The sequence below is a fragment of the Choloepus didactylus genome, chromosome 9, assembly GCF_015220235.1.
Source record: "Choloepus didactylus isolate mChoDid1 chromosome 9, mChoDid1.pri, whole genome shotgun sequence".
In the NCBI taxonomy this organism is placed as follows: domain Eukaryota; kingdom Metazoa; phylum Chordata; class Mammalia; order Pilosa; family Megalonychidae; genus Choloepus; species Choloepus didactylus.
In genome coordinates, this window is record NC_051315.1 from 134,392,863 (window position 1) to 134,411,035 (window position 18,173).

At 43.2% G+C, this 18,173-nt stretch overlaps 1 protein-coding gene across 9 annotated transcripts in view; it reads left to right on the forward strand.

The window, feature by feature from the left end:
• Positions 1–322: 322 nt before the first annotated feature.
• Positions 323–18,173, forward strand: part of CROCC2 (ciliary rootlet coiled-coil, rootletin family member 2) — a 98,109-nt gene continuing 80,258 nt past the window's right edge. For 3 of the 9 annotated variants that reach the window (XR_005218825.1, XM_037849832.1, XM_037849831.1), the window contains exon 1: positions 324–1,228. Coding sequence is in view for 7 of the 9 variants with exons in the window: in XM_037849832.1 (XP_037705760.1) it covers positions 614–1,228 (615 nt within the window). In the remaining 2 variants the exon portion in view is untranslated. Of the gene's footprint in view, positions 1,229–18,173 lie in introns of all 9 variants that reach the window. The other 6 variants (XM_037849826.1, XM_037849827.1, XM_037849828.1 and 3 more) reach the window with 3 other exon arrangements.

The window sequence follows — 18,173 nt, forward strand, 5'->3', positions numbered from 1 at the left end:
GCAGGGCCTGGGGACCCCAGTGGGAGAACAGATGTGGGGGGTTCTCAGGGTGACTGTCCCTTGGGCCTCAGGCACTTCGTCTTCGTGATTTGGGGAAGTGGCCTGGAGCCTCGTCGGGCCTCCCCCTGGCTGTACAGGGGACACACTGACCCAGTGAGTGGGGTCCCACGGGCTTTGGGTGACAGCACCTCCCACCCCCTCAGGATGGCTCCGAAGAGGCCGGGTCTGTGAGGCACTTAGGGATCCCCGTCCCCAGGACCAGTGGACAAGCTGTCCTCTCTCCAAGGAGGGACAGCCACCCCGGCTTGAGGGTCCCATGCTCAGTGGCTGCCCCTTCCCAAGGGGGATCCTGTTGGCCCCCGCCTGGCTTGGGGAGGTCCCAGCTGGGATCGAGGAGTCCAGGAGGGGACAGACGAGGCCCGTCTGCAGGGACAGCCAGTCTGGGGGTGGTGGGAAGAGCCCGGCTGCCCTCCCATGCCCCGGCATCAGGAAACTGCCCCCCTGAAGGACCTGGGGGTTGGCTCCACTGGCGTCCTCCCCTGCAGACCCTCTTGGGCCCACACTGAGAGGGCCCTGCAGAGGGGGGCTCTCCACCGACGGGGAGCGCAAAGAAATGTTTCTTCAGATGAAGTGTGAAATATGTGGACGGGGTCACCCTAAAAGGGCGCAGGAGAGAACACAGACAAGAAGGGCTCCTCCAGTGGGAGCTGGGGAAGCAGGAGGCGCCCTCTCCCCCTCGGATCGCCCGTCTGTCTCCTGCCGGTGGCACCGGGGAGCTCCAAATCTCTTCCAGGTGTTGGAAAAGGCGCGGGTTCCCAGGGAAGGTCGGGAGCGGGGGCGGCTCCCAGCACAGGCTCCGCGGGCGCTCAGCGGCGGGCCCTCCGCGCGGGTGTGGCCGCCCAGGTGGACAGCTTCACCCGGGCGTGCCCGGGTCTCCGGGGAAACGGCCTCCAGCCAACAGCGTACCGCCGTCTCCATGGCAACGGGTCCTGCTCTGTGCTGCTTCCAGGGAAACCCAGCCCTCAGCGTCGCGGTTGCCTTGGCAACGCGGAGGGCTCCGTTGACCGGGAACAGCTGGGCGCCCAGGTCCGGGAGCTCCGGGCAGAAGCAGCCCCGGGCGGGCAGGTGCGGGGCCTGCGCCGCCGCGGCCATGAGCTCGGCCTCCAGCGAGCCCGGAGAAGGGGACGCCGCCGGGCAGAACCGGCCCAGGCTGGACGCCGTGATCCAGGTCAGTGGGGCCGCCGCCACCCGGGAGCGCGCACCGGGAGGCCGAGCTGCGCAGAGGGAGGCGCGGCCCCGGCTCCGGCTCCACGGCCTGCCACGTGTTCAGCGGGCACGCGCGCGCGCACCCGCAGGCGCGCACCCGCAGGAGCGCGTGCTCCACCCGGGAGGCGCCTGGGGGAGACGCCCGGGCCTGGTCTCCCCTCCTCGGCCTGGGCGAGTTCGGGCGCCGGCTCCCCTCGCCGAGCCTCGGGCTTGCGCTGGGGCTGGGAGCGGCCGGCGACCCCGGCTGGGGGCAACTTGGAGCGGAAGGTGCCGTAGCCCGGGTGGTGCGTGCGCCCAGCCCCGGGGTCTGTTCCCGCTTTCTTTCACTGCACCCTCCGCACGCCAGCAGCGAGCCTGGGGGCCCTCCCTCCGCCCTCACCTCCCCACCTGGGGGCCCTCCCTCCGCCCTCACCTCCCCCACCTGGGGGCCCTCCCTCCGCCCTCACCTCCCCACCTGGGGGCCCTCCCTCCGCCCTCACCTTCCCCACCTGGGGGCCCCCCCTCCGCCCTCACCTCCCCACCTGGGGGCCCTCCCTCCGCCCTCACCTCCCCACCTGGGGGCCCTCCCTCCGCCCTCACCTCCCCCACCTGGGGGCCCTCCCTCCGCCCTCACCTCCCCCACCTGGGGCCCTCCCTCCGCCCTCACTTCCCTGCCGCCAAGGCCCAGCACCGCCCGTCCCCACCCGAGCCTCACTCGCCCACGCTCCCCGCCTGCAGGGCCGTACCCACCTCCAACTGCCCTGTCAGGGATCCCGTGACCCCCGATGGACCCGCTGACTCATCGTTGTTTATTACCCGCTCTCAGAGCCTCCAAGTTGCGCCGTGGGGGTGGACGTGGCTCTCTGTAAAAGTGCAGGTCACCTGAGAAAGGCCACCGCCCCTCACCGGTGACAGGGGACCAAATAACATGGGAGGGCCACACCGGGGGCTCACACACGCACATGCAAACGTACACACACACAGATGCCCAGACACGCAGACGCCCCGAGATGCACACACACAAGCACACACAGACACACATGCATACGCAGATGCCCAGACACGCACATGCACACGCACACAAACACTGACACCACAAGGGCAGGGTGTTGGGATCAGCTGAGGCGACCGGGCGACCAGGTGGAAGGTGAAGTCCGCGTGGCCCTCTGACCAGGACCCTTGGGCGGCTTCCCCGTGAGCCTGAGGGATGAGGCGAGTCGCCGCGGGCTTCGGGCCCGTGTGAGGCGGGAACCGGGGTGACACCAGCACGGTGCTGGGCAGACGGGGCTTAGCTGACACTGTCACCGGGAGCCGCGCTGAGGCCGTGACTGCTGAGGTGACTGAGATCTGGGCTCAGTTTCCCCGGGGCGCACAGGCAGGCAGGCGCCACAGGATGCCCAGACAGACCCGTCCGGACCGGTCCTCCAGCCCCCCAGGTGCAGGCGGGGGCGCGGGGCGGGGAGGGTGCGGCCAGAGCGGGCTCCAGACCCTGAACATGCTCCCACCCCTGGAGAAGCCATCCGTGACCCCCCTCTCCTCCAGCCGGGGCTGCGCCCCCTCCTTGGAACCGGCGCCAGCAGCCTCCGCAGGGGGTCCCAAACCACCCCCACCCGCACCCCGAGCTGGAATGGGAGATCCTTTCACATCGCGGCTGGGGAGGCAGCAGCCCCTGGGGTGCTGTGGGATTTGGGGGCAGGGGTATGTGTGAGTGCTCCAGGGGAAGGATCTCCAACTCCTCAGAGTCTCTGGGGGACGTGACGTGAGCCGATGGAGGACATGGACACCCAGAAGAGTCGGGGACAAACGTGCACTTGGGGGGAGTGACAGGGCCATGCAGACTCCCTTCTTCATTTGCTTTTGGTTAGAGTGTTTTTCTAGGACTTTCCCATTACATCTAAAGTGTCACATTTATCAGGATAAAGAGGCTCATCACTTCTCACTGGCCGCTGGATGCCCACTGGGTCTGCAGCAGGTGACCAACGGTCCCGGGTGCCCGAGGCTGAGGGGTGTCCGGGACTCGGCAGCCTCAGGCCCGTGGGACGACTTGACCCCCGATCCTGAAGCGACACCCCCATTTCCCCTCTACAGGATTTTTGCTTTTTATTCCATTAATTTAAATCTTTATTATTTCCTTGCTTTGAATTTCTTTGGGTTTGTGGCTCCTCTAATTTTTTGAGATGTGTCCTTAGTTCATTGATTTTCAGACTTTCTTCTTTTTCAAGGTGCACGTTTCCCTTACGAAAGGCTCTAGCTGCATCCTGCAAGTTTTCACATAATGATTTTCATAATTACCCAGATCAAACTGTTTTCTAAGTTCCATTGTGATTTCCTATTTTATCCATAATTATTAATTTCCAAACATATAGAGATTTTCAAATTATCTCTTTTTTACAGCTAGTTTAATTACACTGTGATCAGAAAAACAAAATCCTCTGAAGGTTTTTGAGACTTGTTTTATGGCCTTTTGGTAGATGTCTTTCGTGCCCTTGAAAAGAAAGGGGGTTCTGCAGTTGTGGTCAAGTTTGCCAGCTATGGGGTTAAAGTCTATATCCTTCCTGATTTTTGTCTGTTCTGTCAGTTACTGAAAAAAAAATGAGTTAAAATTTCCCACTTTGGTGGTGTTTTTCTCATTTTCCCTTTTTGGTTTCAACATTTGCTTTCTATATGTGAAGGCTCTGGTAATAGGAGCTATAGATTTAGAATTAGTTTATTTTCCTGGTAAATGGAAACTTTTATCATTTGAGGAGTCCTTTTTCACCCCTACTAATGTTATTTGCCTTAAACTCTGCTTTGCTGTTGATATTTACATGACCCCAGACTTCTTTTGGTTGGTGTTCACAGAGATTTTTTTTCCCATCCTTTTACTTCCAAGCTCTCTGTTGAAATTATATATTAGATGCATTGCTTTTAATTAGGTTTTGTTTTGTTTCATCTAATCCTGTAATTTCGTCTTTTAATTGCAGTATTTAGTTTGTTTACATTTGTGTAATTGCTGTTTTATTGGATTTATAATTATGATTCTCCCATCTGCTTCTATTTGTCTCATCTCTTCTATGCTCCTTCTTTTTCTTACTGCCTTTTAGATGGACTGAATCTGGCTATAAATATTTATTTATATCTGGAAATATAATGAGAGCATCATTTATACTGTTCATGGGACATTTGTATACTGCCCTGTTTTTTTAATGAACAGACACTCTCCCTTCCTGCTCCCACCTCCCCTTCTTCCCTGGTAACCCCTAATCTGCTTTCTTTCTCTGCAAATTTGCGATTGCTCATCATGTCTTAGATGTGATGTGCAATTTTTGTCCTTATGTATCTTGCTGATTTCACTGAACATAATGTTTTCAAGATTCTTCCATGTTGTAGCATGTGTCATAATTTCATTTTTATGGCCTAATAATATTCTGTTTTGTGTATGTACCACATTTTGTTTATCCGTTCATTTGCAGATGAGTATTTGGGTTGTTCCTAGCTCTTGGCTGTTGTGAAAATGCTGCTATAGACGTAGGTGCACAAGTATCTATTGTGACCCCGTTTTCTCTTTGTATCTATACCTAGAAGTGAGATTTCTGGGTCATATAGTAAGTCCATATTTAACTTTTTAAGGAACAATGATATTGCTTTCCGTAGTGGCTGCACCATTTTACATTCCCACCAACAATGCACTAGAGTTCCAATTTCTCTGCATCTTGTGATTTTGTGTTCATTTAATAATAGCCATATTCTGGTATAAAGTTCTATCTCTGTGGTTTTCATTTGCATTTCCCTAATGGCTAATGATGTTGAACATCTATTCATGTGTTTATTGGCCATTTGTGTATTTTCTTTGGAGAAATGTCTTTTCAAATCTGTTCTGGTTTGCTAATGCTGCCGGAATGCAAAACACCAGAAATGGATTGGCTTTTATAAAAGAGTGTTTATTTGGTTACACAGTTACAGTCTTAAGGCCATAAAGTGTCCTACAACAAAGAGTACCTTCACTGGAGGATGGCCAATGGCGTCTGGAAAACCTCTGTTAGCTGAGAAGTCACGTGGCTGGCATCTGCTTACTTCCAGGTTGAGTTTCAAAATGGCGTTCTCCAAAATGTCTGCATCAGCTTCCAATGGCTGCCTTCAAAATGTCTGTCTCAGCTCCAGCTCGCTCCAGCTGCTTCTGTCCGAGCTTATATAGTGCTCCAATAAACTAAACAAGGCCCACGCTGAATGGGCGGGGCCACACCTCCATGGAAATTATCCAATAAGAGTTATCACCTACAGTTGTGTGGGGCGCATCTCCGTGGACACTGAACCAATAGGTTCCAACCCAATCCACACTAATACGTCTGCCCCCACAAGAATGCATTAAAGAATATGGCTTTTTTGGGGGGACATAAATATACAAACCAGCACAAAGTCTTGGTCATTTATTAACTGGATTGTTTGTCTTTCCAGTTGTTGAGTTGCAGGAGTTCTTTATGTATTCTGGATATTAAACCCTTCTCTGATATATAGTTTGAAACTATTTTCTCCCATTTTGTAGGTTGTCTTTTCACTCTCTTGATACTTTCCTTTGATGAGCAAAAGTTTTTAATTTTAATGAAATCAAGTCTATCTATTGCTTCTTTTGTTGCTTGTGCTTTTGGTGTCATATCTAAGAATCTGTTGCCAAATCCCAGGTCGTGAAGATTTGTCCCTATGTCACTGTCTAAGAGTTTTATAATTTTAGCTCTTATATTTAGGTCCTTGATATTTTGAGTTGATTTCTATATATAGTGTGAGATAGGGATTTAATTTCATTCTTCTGCATATGGATATCCACCTTTTCAAAAACCATTTGTTGAACAGCTATTCTTTCCCCACTGCATATACATAGTGTCTTTCTCAAAAAGTAACTGGCCAGACCATGGCTGACTGATCTTTGATAAGGCCCCCAAAGCCACTGAACTGGGACATAACAGTCTTTTCAACAAATGGGGCTGGGAGAGTTGGATATCCATATGCAAAAGAATGAAAGAGGACCCCTACCTCACACCCTACACAAAAATTAACTCAAAGTGGACCAAAGATCTCAATAAAAAAGACAGTACCATAAAACTCCTAGAAGATAATGCAGGGAAACATCTTCAAGACGTATTAGGCGGCCACTTCCTAGACTTTACACCCAAAGCACAAGCAACAAAAGAAAAAATAGATAAATGGGAACTCCTCAAGCTTAGAAGTTTTGTACCTCAAAGGAAGTTGTCAAAAAGGTGAAGAGGCAGCCAACTCAATGGGAAAAAAAATTTTGGAAACCATGTATCTGACAAAAGGCTGATATCTTGCATATATAAAGAAATCCTACAACTCAATGACGATAGTTCAGACAGACCAATAATAAAATGGGCAAAAGATATGAAAACACAGTTCTCTGAAGGAGAAATACAAATGGCCAAGAAACACATGAAAAAATGTTCAGCTTCACTAGCTATTAGAGAGATGCAAATTAAGACCACAACGAGATACCATCTCACATCAATTAGAATGGCTGCCATTTAACAAACAGGAAACTACAAATGCTGGAGAGGATGTGGAGAAATTGGAAGTCTTATTCATTGTTGGTGGGACTGTATAATGGTTCAGCCACTCCGGAAGTCAGTCTGGCACTTCCTTAGAAAACTAGATACAGAGTTAACCTTCGATCCTGCAATTGCACTTCTCGGTATATACCCAGAAGACCTGAAGGCCAATGTTCATAGTAGCATTATTCACAATTGCCAAGAGATGGAAACAACCCAAATGTCCTGCAACAGATGAGTGGATAAATAAAATGTGGTATATACACACAATGGAATACTATGCAGCAGTAAGAAGGAACAATGTTGTGAAACATATGACAACATGAATGAACCTTGAAGACATAATGCTGAGTGAAATAAGCCAGGCACAAAAAGAGAAATACTATATGCTACCACTAATGTGAACATTGAAAAATGTAAAACAAATGGGTTATAATGTAGAATGTAGGGGAACTAGCAATAGAGAGCAATTAAGGAAGGGGGAATGATAACCCAATAAGAACAGATAAGCTATCATGGGCAAATTTAATGTTCTGGGAATGCCCAGTAATGACTATGGTCTGTTAATTTCTGATGGGTATGGTAGGAACAAGTTCACAGAAATGTTGCTATATTAGATTATTTTCTTGGGGTAGAGTAGGAACATGTTGGAAGTAGTTATCTTAAGTTAGTTGTCTTTTTCTTACTCCCTTGTTATGGTTTATCTGAAATGTTTTTTTTACTGTGTTTTTAAAAAAAATTTTATATAGTTGATTTTTAAAAAAAAAGCTAATTAAATAAAAAAAATTAACTGGCCATAGATGTGTGGGTCTGCTTCTGGACTTTCAATTCTGTCCCATTGAGCTGTTTGTCCTTGTGACAGTACCACACTGTTTTGATTACCATTGCTTTGTATTAAAATTTGACACCAGGAAGTGTGAAACCTTCAACTCTGTTTTTATTTTTCAACACAGTTTTGGATCTTTGGGACCCCTTGAAGTTCCATAGAAATTTGAGGTTAGGCTTTGTATTTCTGCAAAAGAGGCTGCTGGAAGTTTAAGAGGGAATGCATTGAATTGTACATTGCTTTGGGTAATATTGACATATTAACAATGTTAACTCTTCCAATCCATGAACATGGAATGTCTTACCATTTCTTTAGGTCTTTAATTTCAGCAGCATTTTACAGTTTTCAGTATACAAGTGTTTTGTATGCTTAGTTAAATTTATTCCTAGATATCTTATTCTTTTAGATGTTATTGTAAATGGAATTGTTTACTCAATTTCCTCTTCAGCTTCTTCATTGCTAGTGTATAGGGACACAATTGTGGTGTGTGGCTGTTGATCTGATACCCTGACACTTGGCTCAATTCATTTCTTAGCTCTAATATTTTTCTTGTGGATTCCTTTGAATTTTCTCTGTGTAAAATCATGTCATCTATGGATGAATTTTCTTTTTATAAAATCATGTCACCTACAGATAGAGATAGTTTTACTTCTTGCTTTCTGATATGGATACCCTTTAATATTTATTTATTTTGCCTAATAGCTCTGGCAAGAACATCTAGTACAGGACTGAACAGCAGCAGTGAGGGCAGAAATCCTTGTCTCATTCTTGTCCTAAGAGGAAAGCTTTAAGTCTTTCACCATGAGAATGATGCTAGCTGTGGGTTTTCTATAAACGTCCTTTATCATGTTGAGAAAGTACCCTTCTATTCCTACTTTTCTGAGTGTTTTTATCAAGAAAGTGTGCTAGATTTCACATTTTACATTGATTGATTTTCATATTTGAACTAACCTTGCATTCCAAGGATGAATCCCACTTGATCATGGTGAATAATCTTTTTAATATGCTGTTGGATTTGACTTGCTAGTATTTTGTTAAGGATTTTTGCATATATATTCATATTGGAAATTGGTATGAATTTTTCTTTTTTAATAAATGCAATTTTATTGAGATATATTCACATGCCATATAATCCATCCAAAGTATGCAATCAATGGCTCACAATATCTGAAATTTTCTTTTCTTTGTGATATCTTTACCAGGCTTTGGTGTTGGAATAATGCTGGCCTTATAGAATGAATTGGGAAGTATTCCATCCTCTTGAATTCTTTGGAAGAATTTGACAAGGATTGGTATTAATTCTTCTTTAAATGTATGTTAGAAGTCACCAGTGAAGTCATCTGGTCCTGTGCTTCTCTTTGGTGGAAGGTTTTTGATTATTGATTCAATCTCTGTTCCTGATATAGGATTTTTGGTGTTTTCTATTTCTTCTTCTTCTTCTTTTTTTCTTTTTTTTTTTTTTTGACTTTGCCTTTTTTTTAATAATTCAATTTTATTGAGATATATTCACATACTATGCAGTCATACAAAGCATACAATCAATTGTTCACAGTACCACCATATAGTTGTGCATCCATCATCAAAATTAATTTATGAAGATTTTCATTACCACACACATGAAAGTAATAAGAATAAAAATTAAAGTGAAAAAGAACAATTAAAGTAAAAAAGAAGACTGGGTGAATTTTCTTTTTGCCCCCGTTTTCCTACTCATCCATCCATACACTGGACAAAGGGGAGTGTGATCCACATGGCTTTCCCAATCACATTGTCACCCCTCATAAGCTATATTTTTGTATAATTGTCTTCAAGATTCAAGGGTTCTGGGTTGTAGTTTGATAGTTTCAGGTATTTACTACTAGCTATTCCAATTCATTAGAACCTAAAAAGGGTTGTCTATATTGTGCATAAGAATGCCCACCAGAGTGACCTCTCAGCTCCTTTTGGAATCTCTCAGACACTGAAACTTATTTCATTTCACATCCCCCTTTTAGTCAAGAAGATGTTCTCCATCCCATGATGCCAGGTCTAGATTCCTCCCTGGGAGTCATATCCTATGTTGCCAGAGAGATTCACTCCCCCGGGTGTCTGATCCCACGTAGGGGGGAGGGCAGTGATTTCACCTGCCAAGTTGGCTTAGCTAGAGAGAGAGGGCCACATCTGAGCAACAAAGAGGCATTCGGGAGGAGGATCTTAGGCACAATTATAGGGAGGCCTAGCCTCTCCTTTGCAGCAACCATCTTCCCAAGGGCAAGTCCTGTGATTGAGGGCTCAGCCCATCAAACCACCAGTCCCCTATGTCTGTGAGCACATCAGCAACCATTGAGGTGGGGAAGCCCAACACCCCTGCATTCTCCCCCAGCAATGTTCACATTAGTGGTAGCATATAATATTTCTCTTTTTGTGCCTGGCTTATTTCATTCAGCATTATGTCTTCAAGGTTCATCCAAGTTGTCATATGGTTCACAACATCGTTCCTTCTTACTGCTACATAGTATTCCATTGTGTGTATATACCAGATTTTATTTATCCACTCATCTGTTGCATTTGGGTTGTTTCCATCTCTTGGCAATTGTGAATAATGCTGCTATGAACATTGCCTTGCAGATATCTGTTCTCATCACTGCTTTCAGATCTTCCAGATATATACCAAGAATTGCAATTGCTGGATCGAAGGATAACTCTGCATCTAGTTTTCTAAGGAACTGCCAGACTGACTTCCAGAGTGGCTGAACCATTATACAGTCCCACCAACAATGAATAAGAGTTCCAATTTCTCCACATCCTCTCCAGCATTTGTAGTTTCCTGTTTGTTTAATGGCAGCCATTCTAATTGGTGTGAGATGGTATCTCATTGTGGTCTTAATTTGCATCTCTCTAATAGATTTTTTCATGTGTTTATTGGCCATTTGTATTTCTCCTTCAGAGAACAGTCTTTTCGTATCTTTTGCCTGTTTTATAATTGGGCTGTCTCTACTATTGTCATTGAGTTGTACGATTTCTTTGTATATGCCAGATATCAGTCTTTTGTCAGATACATGGTTTCCAAAATTTTTTTCCCATTGAGTTGGCTGCCTCTTCACCTTTTTGACAACTTCCTTTAAGGTACGAAATTTCTAAGCTTGAGGAATTCCCATTTATCTATTTTTTCTTTTGTTGCTTGTGCTTTGGGTGTAAGGTCTAGGAAATGGCCACCTAATACAAGGTCTTGAAGATGTTTCCCTACATTATCTTCTAGGAGTTTTATGGTACTGTCTTTTATATTGAGATCTTTGATCCATTTTGAGTTAATTTTTGTGTAGGGTGTGAGGTAGGGGTCCTCTTTCATTCTTTTGGATATGGATATCCAACTCTCCCAGCCCCATTTGTTGAAAAGACTGTTATTTCCCAGTTCAGTGGCTTTGGGGGCCTTATCAAAGATCAGTCAGCCATAGATCTGGGGGATCTATCTCCTAATTCTCAATTCGATTCCATTGATTGATATATCTATCTTTGTGGCAGTACCATGCTGTTTTGACTACTGTGGCTTTATAGCAGGCTTTAAAGTCAAGTAGTGTAAGTCCTCCCACTTCATTTTTCTTTCTTAGAGTGTTTTCAGCAATTTGAGGCATCTTCCCTTTCCAAACATATTTGATAACTAGCTTTTCCAAGTCTGCAAAGTAGGTTGTTCGAATTTTGATTGGGACTGCTTTGAATCTGTAGATGAGTTTGGGTAGAATTGACATCCTAATGACATTTAGGCTTCCTATACATGAACATAGAATATTTTCCATCCTTTAAGGTCCCTTTCTATTTCTTTTAGTAGAGTTATGTAGTTTTCTTTGTATACTTCTTTTATATCTTTGGTTAAGTTTATTCCTAGGTACATGATTTTTTTAGTTGCTATTGAAAATGATATCTTTTTCTTGAGTATCTCTTCACTTCTTTCATTTCTAGCATATAGAAACATTACTGACATAGGTGCATTAATCTTGTATCCCACTACTTTGTTGAATTTATTAGCTCCAGTAGCTGTATCATCAATTTCTCAGGGTTTTCCAGATATAAGATCATATCATCTGCAAATAATAACAGTTTTACTTATTTCTTTCCAATCTGGATGCCTTTTATTTCTTTGTCTTGCCGGATTGCCCTGGCTAGCACTTTTAGCACGATGTTGAATAACAGTGGTGACAGCGGGCATCCTTGTCTTGTTCCTGATCTTAGAGGGAAGGCTTTCAGTCTCTTGCCATTGAGTTCTATGCTGGCTGTGGGTTTTTCAAATATGCTCTTTATCATATTGAGGTGTTTTTATCAAAAATGGATGTTGGATTTTGTCAAATGCTTTTTCAGCATCTATTGAGATGATCAATTCATTTTTCTCTTTTGATTTGTTAATGTGTTGTAACACATTGATTGATTTTCTTCTGTTGAACCATCCTTGCATGCCTGGAATGAACCCCATTTGGTCATGGTGTATGATTTTTTTAATGTGTCTTTGGATTTGATTTGCAAGTATTTTGTTGAGAATTTTTGCATCTATATTCATTAGGGAGATAGGCCTGTAGTTTTCCTTTTTTGTAGCATCTTTGCCCGGTTTTGGTATTAGATTGTTGCTAGCTTCATAAAATGAGTCAGGTAGTATTCCAATTTCTTCAATGTTTTGAAAGAGTTTAAGTAAGATTGGTGTCAGTTCTTTTTGGAAAGTTTGGTAGAATTCTCCTGTGAAGCCATCTGGCTCTGGGCATTTATTTGTGGCAAGTTTTTTGATGACTGATTGGATCTGTTTGCTTGTGATTGGTTGATTGAGGTCCTCTATTTCTTCTCTGGTCAGTCTTGGTTGTTCATGTGTTTCCAGGAAATTGTCCATTTCCTCTACATTGTCCAGTTTGTTGACATACAGTTGTTCATAGTATCTTCTTATAATTTTTTAAATTTCTTCTGGATCCTCAGTAATGCCACCTTTTTCATTCATTATTTTGTTTATATGGGTCTTGTCTCTTTTTTATTTTGTCAAGTCTAGCTAGGGGCTTGTCAATCTTGTTGATCTTCTCAAAGAACCAACTCTTGGTGTTATTTATCTCTCTGATGTTTTTTTGTTCTCTATGTCATTTATTTCTGCTTTTAATCCTGGTTATTTCTTTTCTTCTACTTGGTTTAGGATTAGTTTGCTGTTTGTTTTCTAGTTTCTTCGGTTGTTCCATTAGTTCTGTGATTTTAGCTCTTTCTTTTTGATGTATGTGTTTAGTGCTATAAACTTCCCCCTCAGTACAGCTTTTGCTGCATCTCATAGGTTTTGGTATATTGTGTTCTCATTTTCATCCGTTTCTATATATTTAACAATTTTCTTCCTATTTCTTCTTTAACCCACAGATTGTTTAGGAGTGTGTTGTTTAACCTCTAGGTATTTGTGAATTTTCTAAGTCTCTGATGGTTATTGACTTCTAATTTTATTCTATTGTGGTCAGAAAAAGTGCTTTGAATAATTTCAATTTTTTAATTTATTGAGGCTTGTTTCATGTCCCAGCATATGGTCTATTCTGGAAAAAGTTCCGTGAGCACTAGAGAAGAATGTGTATCCTGGTGATTTGGGGTGTAATGTTCTATATATGTCTGTTAAATCGAATTCATTTATCAGATTGTTTAGGTTTTCAATTTCCTTATTGGTCTTCTGTCTGGTTGATCTATCTATAGGAGAGAGTGATGTGTTGAATTCTCCCACAATTATTGTGGAAACATCCATTGCTTCCTTTAGTTTTTCCAGTGCTTGTCTCATGTATTTTGTGGCACCATGATTGGGTGCATAAACATTTATGATTGTTATTTTTTCTTGTTTAATTGCCCCTTTTATTAGTAAGTAGTGGCCTTCTTTGTCTCTCCTAACATTCTTGCATTTAAAGTCTATTTTATCTGAGATTAATATTGCTACTCCTGCTTTCTTTTGGCTGTAGCTTGCATGAAATATTTTTTTCCATCCTTTCACTTTAAATTTCTTTGTGTCCCTGTGTCTAAGATGAATCTCTTGTATGCAACATATTGATAGTTCATTTTTTTTGATCCATTCTGCCAAACTATATCTTTTAGTTGGGGACTTTAATCCATTTGCATTCAATGTTATTACTGTGAAGGCATTTCTTGAATCAGCCATCCTATCCTTTGGTTTATGTTTGTCAGATATATTTTTTCCCTTTCTCTCTTATTGTCCTTTAATGAACCAATACTGAATCCCTTTAGTACTGAACCTTTCTCCATCTCTCTCCTTTCTTTGTTTCTCTGTCTGTAGGGCTCCCTTTAGTATCTGACATAGATTAGCAAAATCTCTCTGCATTTGTTTCTCTGTGAAACATTTAAGCTATCCCTCAAATTTGAAGGAGAGCTTTGCTGGATAAAGAATTATTGGTTGGCAATTTTTCTCTTTCAGGATTTTAAATATGTCATGCCACTGCCTTCTCACCTCCATGGTGGCAGCTGAGTAGTCACTACTTAGTCTTATCTTGTTTCCTTTGTATGTGGTGAATTACTTTTCTCTTGCTGCTTTCAGAACTTGCTCCTTCTCTTCAGTATTTGACATTCTGATTAGAATATATCTTGGAGTGGGTTTATTTGGATTTATTCTATTTGGAGTTCTCTGGTCATTTATGCTTTGTGTATTTATGTTGTGTAGAAGATTAGGGAAGTTTTCCCCCAACAATTTCTTTGAATACTGTTTCTAGACCTTTACCCTTCTCTTCCCCTTCTGGAACACCAATGAGTTTTATATTTGGATATTTTATTTTATCTATCATATCCCTGAGGTCCATTTCAATTTTTTCTATTTTTCCCCCATTCTTTCTTTTGTTCTTTCATTTTCCATTTTGTCATCTTCCAGGTCACTGATTCATTGTTCAGCTTCCTCTAGTCTTGTACTATGAGTCTCCAGAATCTTTTTAATTTGGTTGACAGTTTCTTTTATTTCCATAAGATCATCTATTTTTTATTTACTCTTGCAATTTCTTCTTTATGCTCTTCTAGGGTCTTCTTCATGTCTTTATATCCTGTGCCATGCTCTTGTTGTTTGTCTTTAGTTCTTTGATTAATTGCTCCAAGTACTGCGTCTCCTCTGATTTTTTGATTTGGATGTTTGGGTTTGAGTTTTCCATATCATCTGGTTTCTTCATATGTTTTAAAATTTTCTGTTGGTTTTGGCCTCTTGGCATTTGCTTAACTTGATAGGGTTTGTGATGGTTAGGTTCATGTGTCAACTTGGCCAGGTGATAGTACCCAGCTGTCTGGTCAAGCAAACACTGGCCTAATAATTGCTGCTAGGATGTTTGTGGCTGGTTAATAAATCAACAGGCTGGTTTATTAAATTATCAGTCAATTGGCTGCAGCTGTGACTGATGACTCACCAAAGGTTGTGTCTTCCACAGTGAGAGAATGAAGTTGGCTGGATATAATCCAATTAATCAGTTGAAGACTTTTAAGTGAGACAGATAGAGGACTGTCACTTCTTCTTCAGCTGACCAGTGAAGCACTTCCTGAGGAGTTCATCAAAGTTACCAGTTCATTTCCTGAGGAGTTCGTCGAAGTTGCCAGTTCATTTCCTGAGGAGTTCATCGGGCATCTTCATTGGAGTTGACGGTTTGCATGACTGCCCCTTCAGAATTTGGACTTGTGCCTACCTACAGTTGCATGAGTAACTTTTATAAATCTATATTCATAGATACCCTCTCATGATTCTGTTTCCCTAGAGAACCCCAACTAATACAGGGTTCTTTTAGGATATGTAGCTAATTCAAAGACTAATCTCTAATTTTTCGGATCTACAGCTTGGTAGCGTACACTTTCTGTAACTACCAGCAGGTGGCGTCACGAGTCACCTGTTCCCCTCAAGTCAGTTCTCCCCAACTTTGTCTTTGTGGTGTGTGGGGATCTGATTCTTGTGAGGTCCAATTGGTGCACCAAGTTTGGGTGTGTTGTTGGTGCTGTCTGCTCTGAATGTGGGATGTGTGTCTGAGCAGTTAGGGAGGGAGGGCGGCTTTAATAATCAAACCTCCCAGGTGTTCCTGGAGATTTAAGGCCATTGCAAGAGTCTAAACTTTCAGTTCGGTCTCACCACAGATTGTCTCTCCACTGACCCCACAAGTCCTTGGTATTGGTGTAGGGTCCCTGGGATTTCTGAGTGGGTCCCACTTCCAAGCCGTGCCCTCCTAGGGCCTCTGCTGAGGGAAGGTTTTGCTGCGTCACAAGTGCGCGCTGTCCCTCAAGGGAAGTTCTGGGCTGCAGGGCCCTGTAGGGTTGTTCCCAGCCTGCTGAAAGGATGGCTGTATGGGGCATGTTAATTTCCCGCTTTTCGCACAGCTCTGCCTTCCTAGCTCTGGAACAATTAGCTGTCAGTGAGTGAAAAGCTATTGTCCACGCCCAATATTGTGGCTTGTGCATGTGTTGCTGGAAACACTTCCTGTCACACTGGGTTTTTTGGCACAGCTCTGGGCTGTGTCTCCAGCACCAGGCAGGAGTGTTCCCAGCCCACTGAGAAGATGGCTGCAAGGGGCGTGGGTATTTTCCCCTTTTGGCTAACCTCTGCCTTCCTTGCTCTGAGACAATTAGCAGCAGGTGTGAAAGGGTATTGTCTACACCAGATATTGAGGCATACCCACAGCTCATTTCTGCCACACTTCACTATGCGGTTCTCACTGACATATCCACAGCTGCTTGTGTGTTTTTTAAAGAAAAGAAATAGTCCATCTCCAAACACAACCCATGGTTTCCCCACACCGCAGCGTGGCTGCCGGATATTCAGCCGGCTTACTCACTTGTTTCAGAATGCAGACTCCTGGTTTCACCAAGTGCACGGTCCCTGTGGATTTAGCAGACCTTGTCCGGCTGGTGCATTGCTGGAACTGATGTTCTGGGTCACTTTCTGGCTTATATCTAGTATTTTTCAAAGAGGTGTTTTTTTGCCGTGTCTCTCCTAACTGCCATCTTCTGGAAGTCCCTCTATTTCTTCCTAAGTGAATTTAGATAATTGATGTATTTCTAGGAGTTTTTCCATTTCTTCTAGATTACCTAATTTGTTGGTGTACAATTGTTCATAATAGTCTTTGTCTAATCCTTTTTATTTCTGTAAGGTCAGTAGTGATATCAATATTTTCCTTTCTGATTTTGGTTATTTTCATCCTTCCTTCTTTTTTCTATGTCAGTCTGACTACAGTTTTGCCAATTTTATTGATTTTTTTCAAAGAACCAACTTTTATTGTTTATTCTCTCAATTGTTTTTCTAGTCTCTGTTTCATTTATCTACATTCTAATCTTAATTATTTCCTTTCTTCTTATAACTTTGGGTTTACTTTGCTCTTATTTTTCTAGTTCCTCAAGATGTAAAGTTAGGTTACTAATTTGAAATCTTGCTTTTTTCCTAATATAGGCATTCATAGCTATAAATTTAACTGTGCACTGCCTTTGCTGCATCCCATAAGTTTGGTATGCTGTGTCTTTGCTTTCATTTGTCTCTAAGTATCCTCTAATTTCCCTTGAAGTTTCTTTTTTATTCCTTTGGTTGTTTAAGAGTTTGCTATTTAATTTCCATTTATTGGTAAATTTTCCAGTCTTTTTCCAGTTTTCCTTATGCTATTGATTTCCAGCTTCATTCCATTATGGTCAGAGAGATTACTAAATAAAAATTTATTTAGATTTCTCTTTCTGATATGGGTACCATTTATTCATATCAGATAAGGCAAGATTAACTTCTGCCATGATGCTAATTGTATGGCCCACCTTAGAGAATATCTATTTGCACTTTAAAAAAAAAAGGATGTGTAGAGCAGTTGGGGCAAGACGGTGGCATAGAAAAGTGTGGAATTTAGTCAGTCCTCTCAAGCAACTAGTAAATAGCCAGGAACAACTAGCAAATAGTCTGGAAACAATGGTTGGGGGATAATCCGTGACTGGTCACACATTCATACACCAGCCTGGAAGGTGTGGAATGGCTGAGAGCACAGCAGAGAACTGTAAGTAAAGCTCCCCAAACTGCAGAGGCTGGCTTCCCCTTCCCCACCGGCATGGCATGCTGAGTTGCAAAACTTCACTATGGGAGAAAGAAGCAGTCTTGTAACTCAACCAAGCTCCAATTGCAGTTTTAATTAACAAATTTGGATTGCTGAATACAAGCTACAAGCACAGATAAACCCAGAGCAAGCAGGAAAGGAATCTGGGGTTCCTCCCAACAGAGAGGAGGCAGGGCTGATGGAAAATAAATAATAAATAAAAACAGACGCTGTTGGAGATGGCTGAGCTCAGACTACTGGAAAATGGCTGTGTCCCAAGAAAAGGGGCACAGAGAACTGTGTTCCAACATTGATCAACCAGCAGAACTGGGGGGCTTGGGACTGTCTCTGAAAAGGGATTTCTCTCGTTTTCTTTTTTTTTTTTTTTTTCCTCTCATTCCAAGTAGCTCATTGGGAAGAGCCTCAGGCATTTTCAATTATCAGCACTGACCCAGGCAAGGGTGGAGTAAAGATAGTTAGAGAGACAAAGGAGGAATTCAAGTGTAGAAGATAACTCCCTAAAGGGTGTATCTTCCCTAAGAAAAGGTGGGCGGGGCTCAG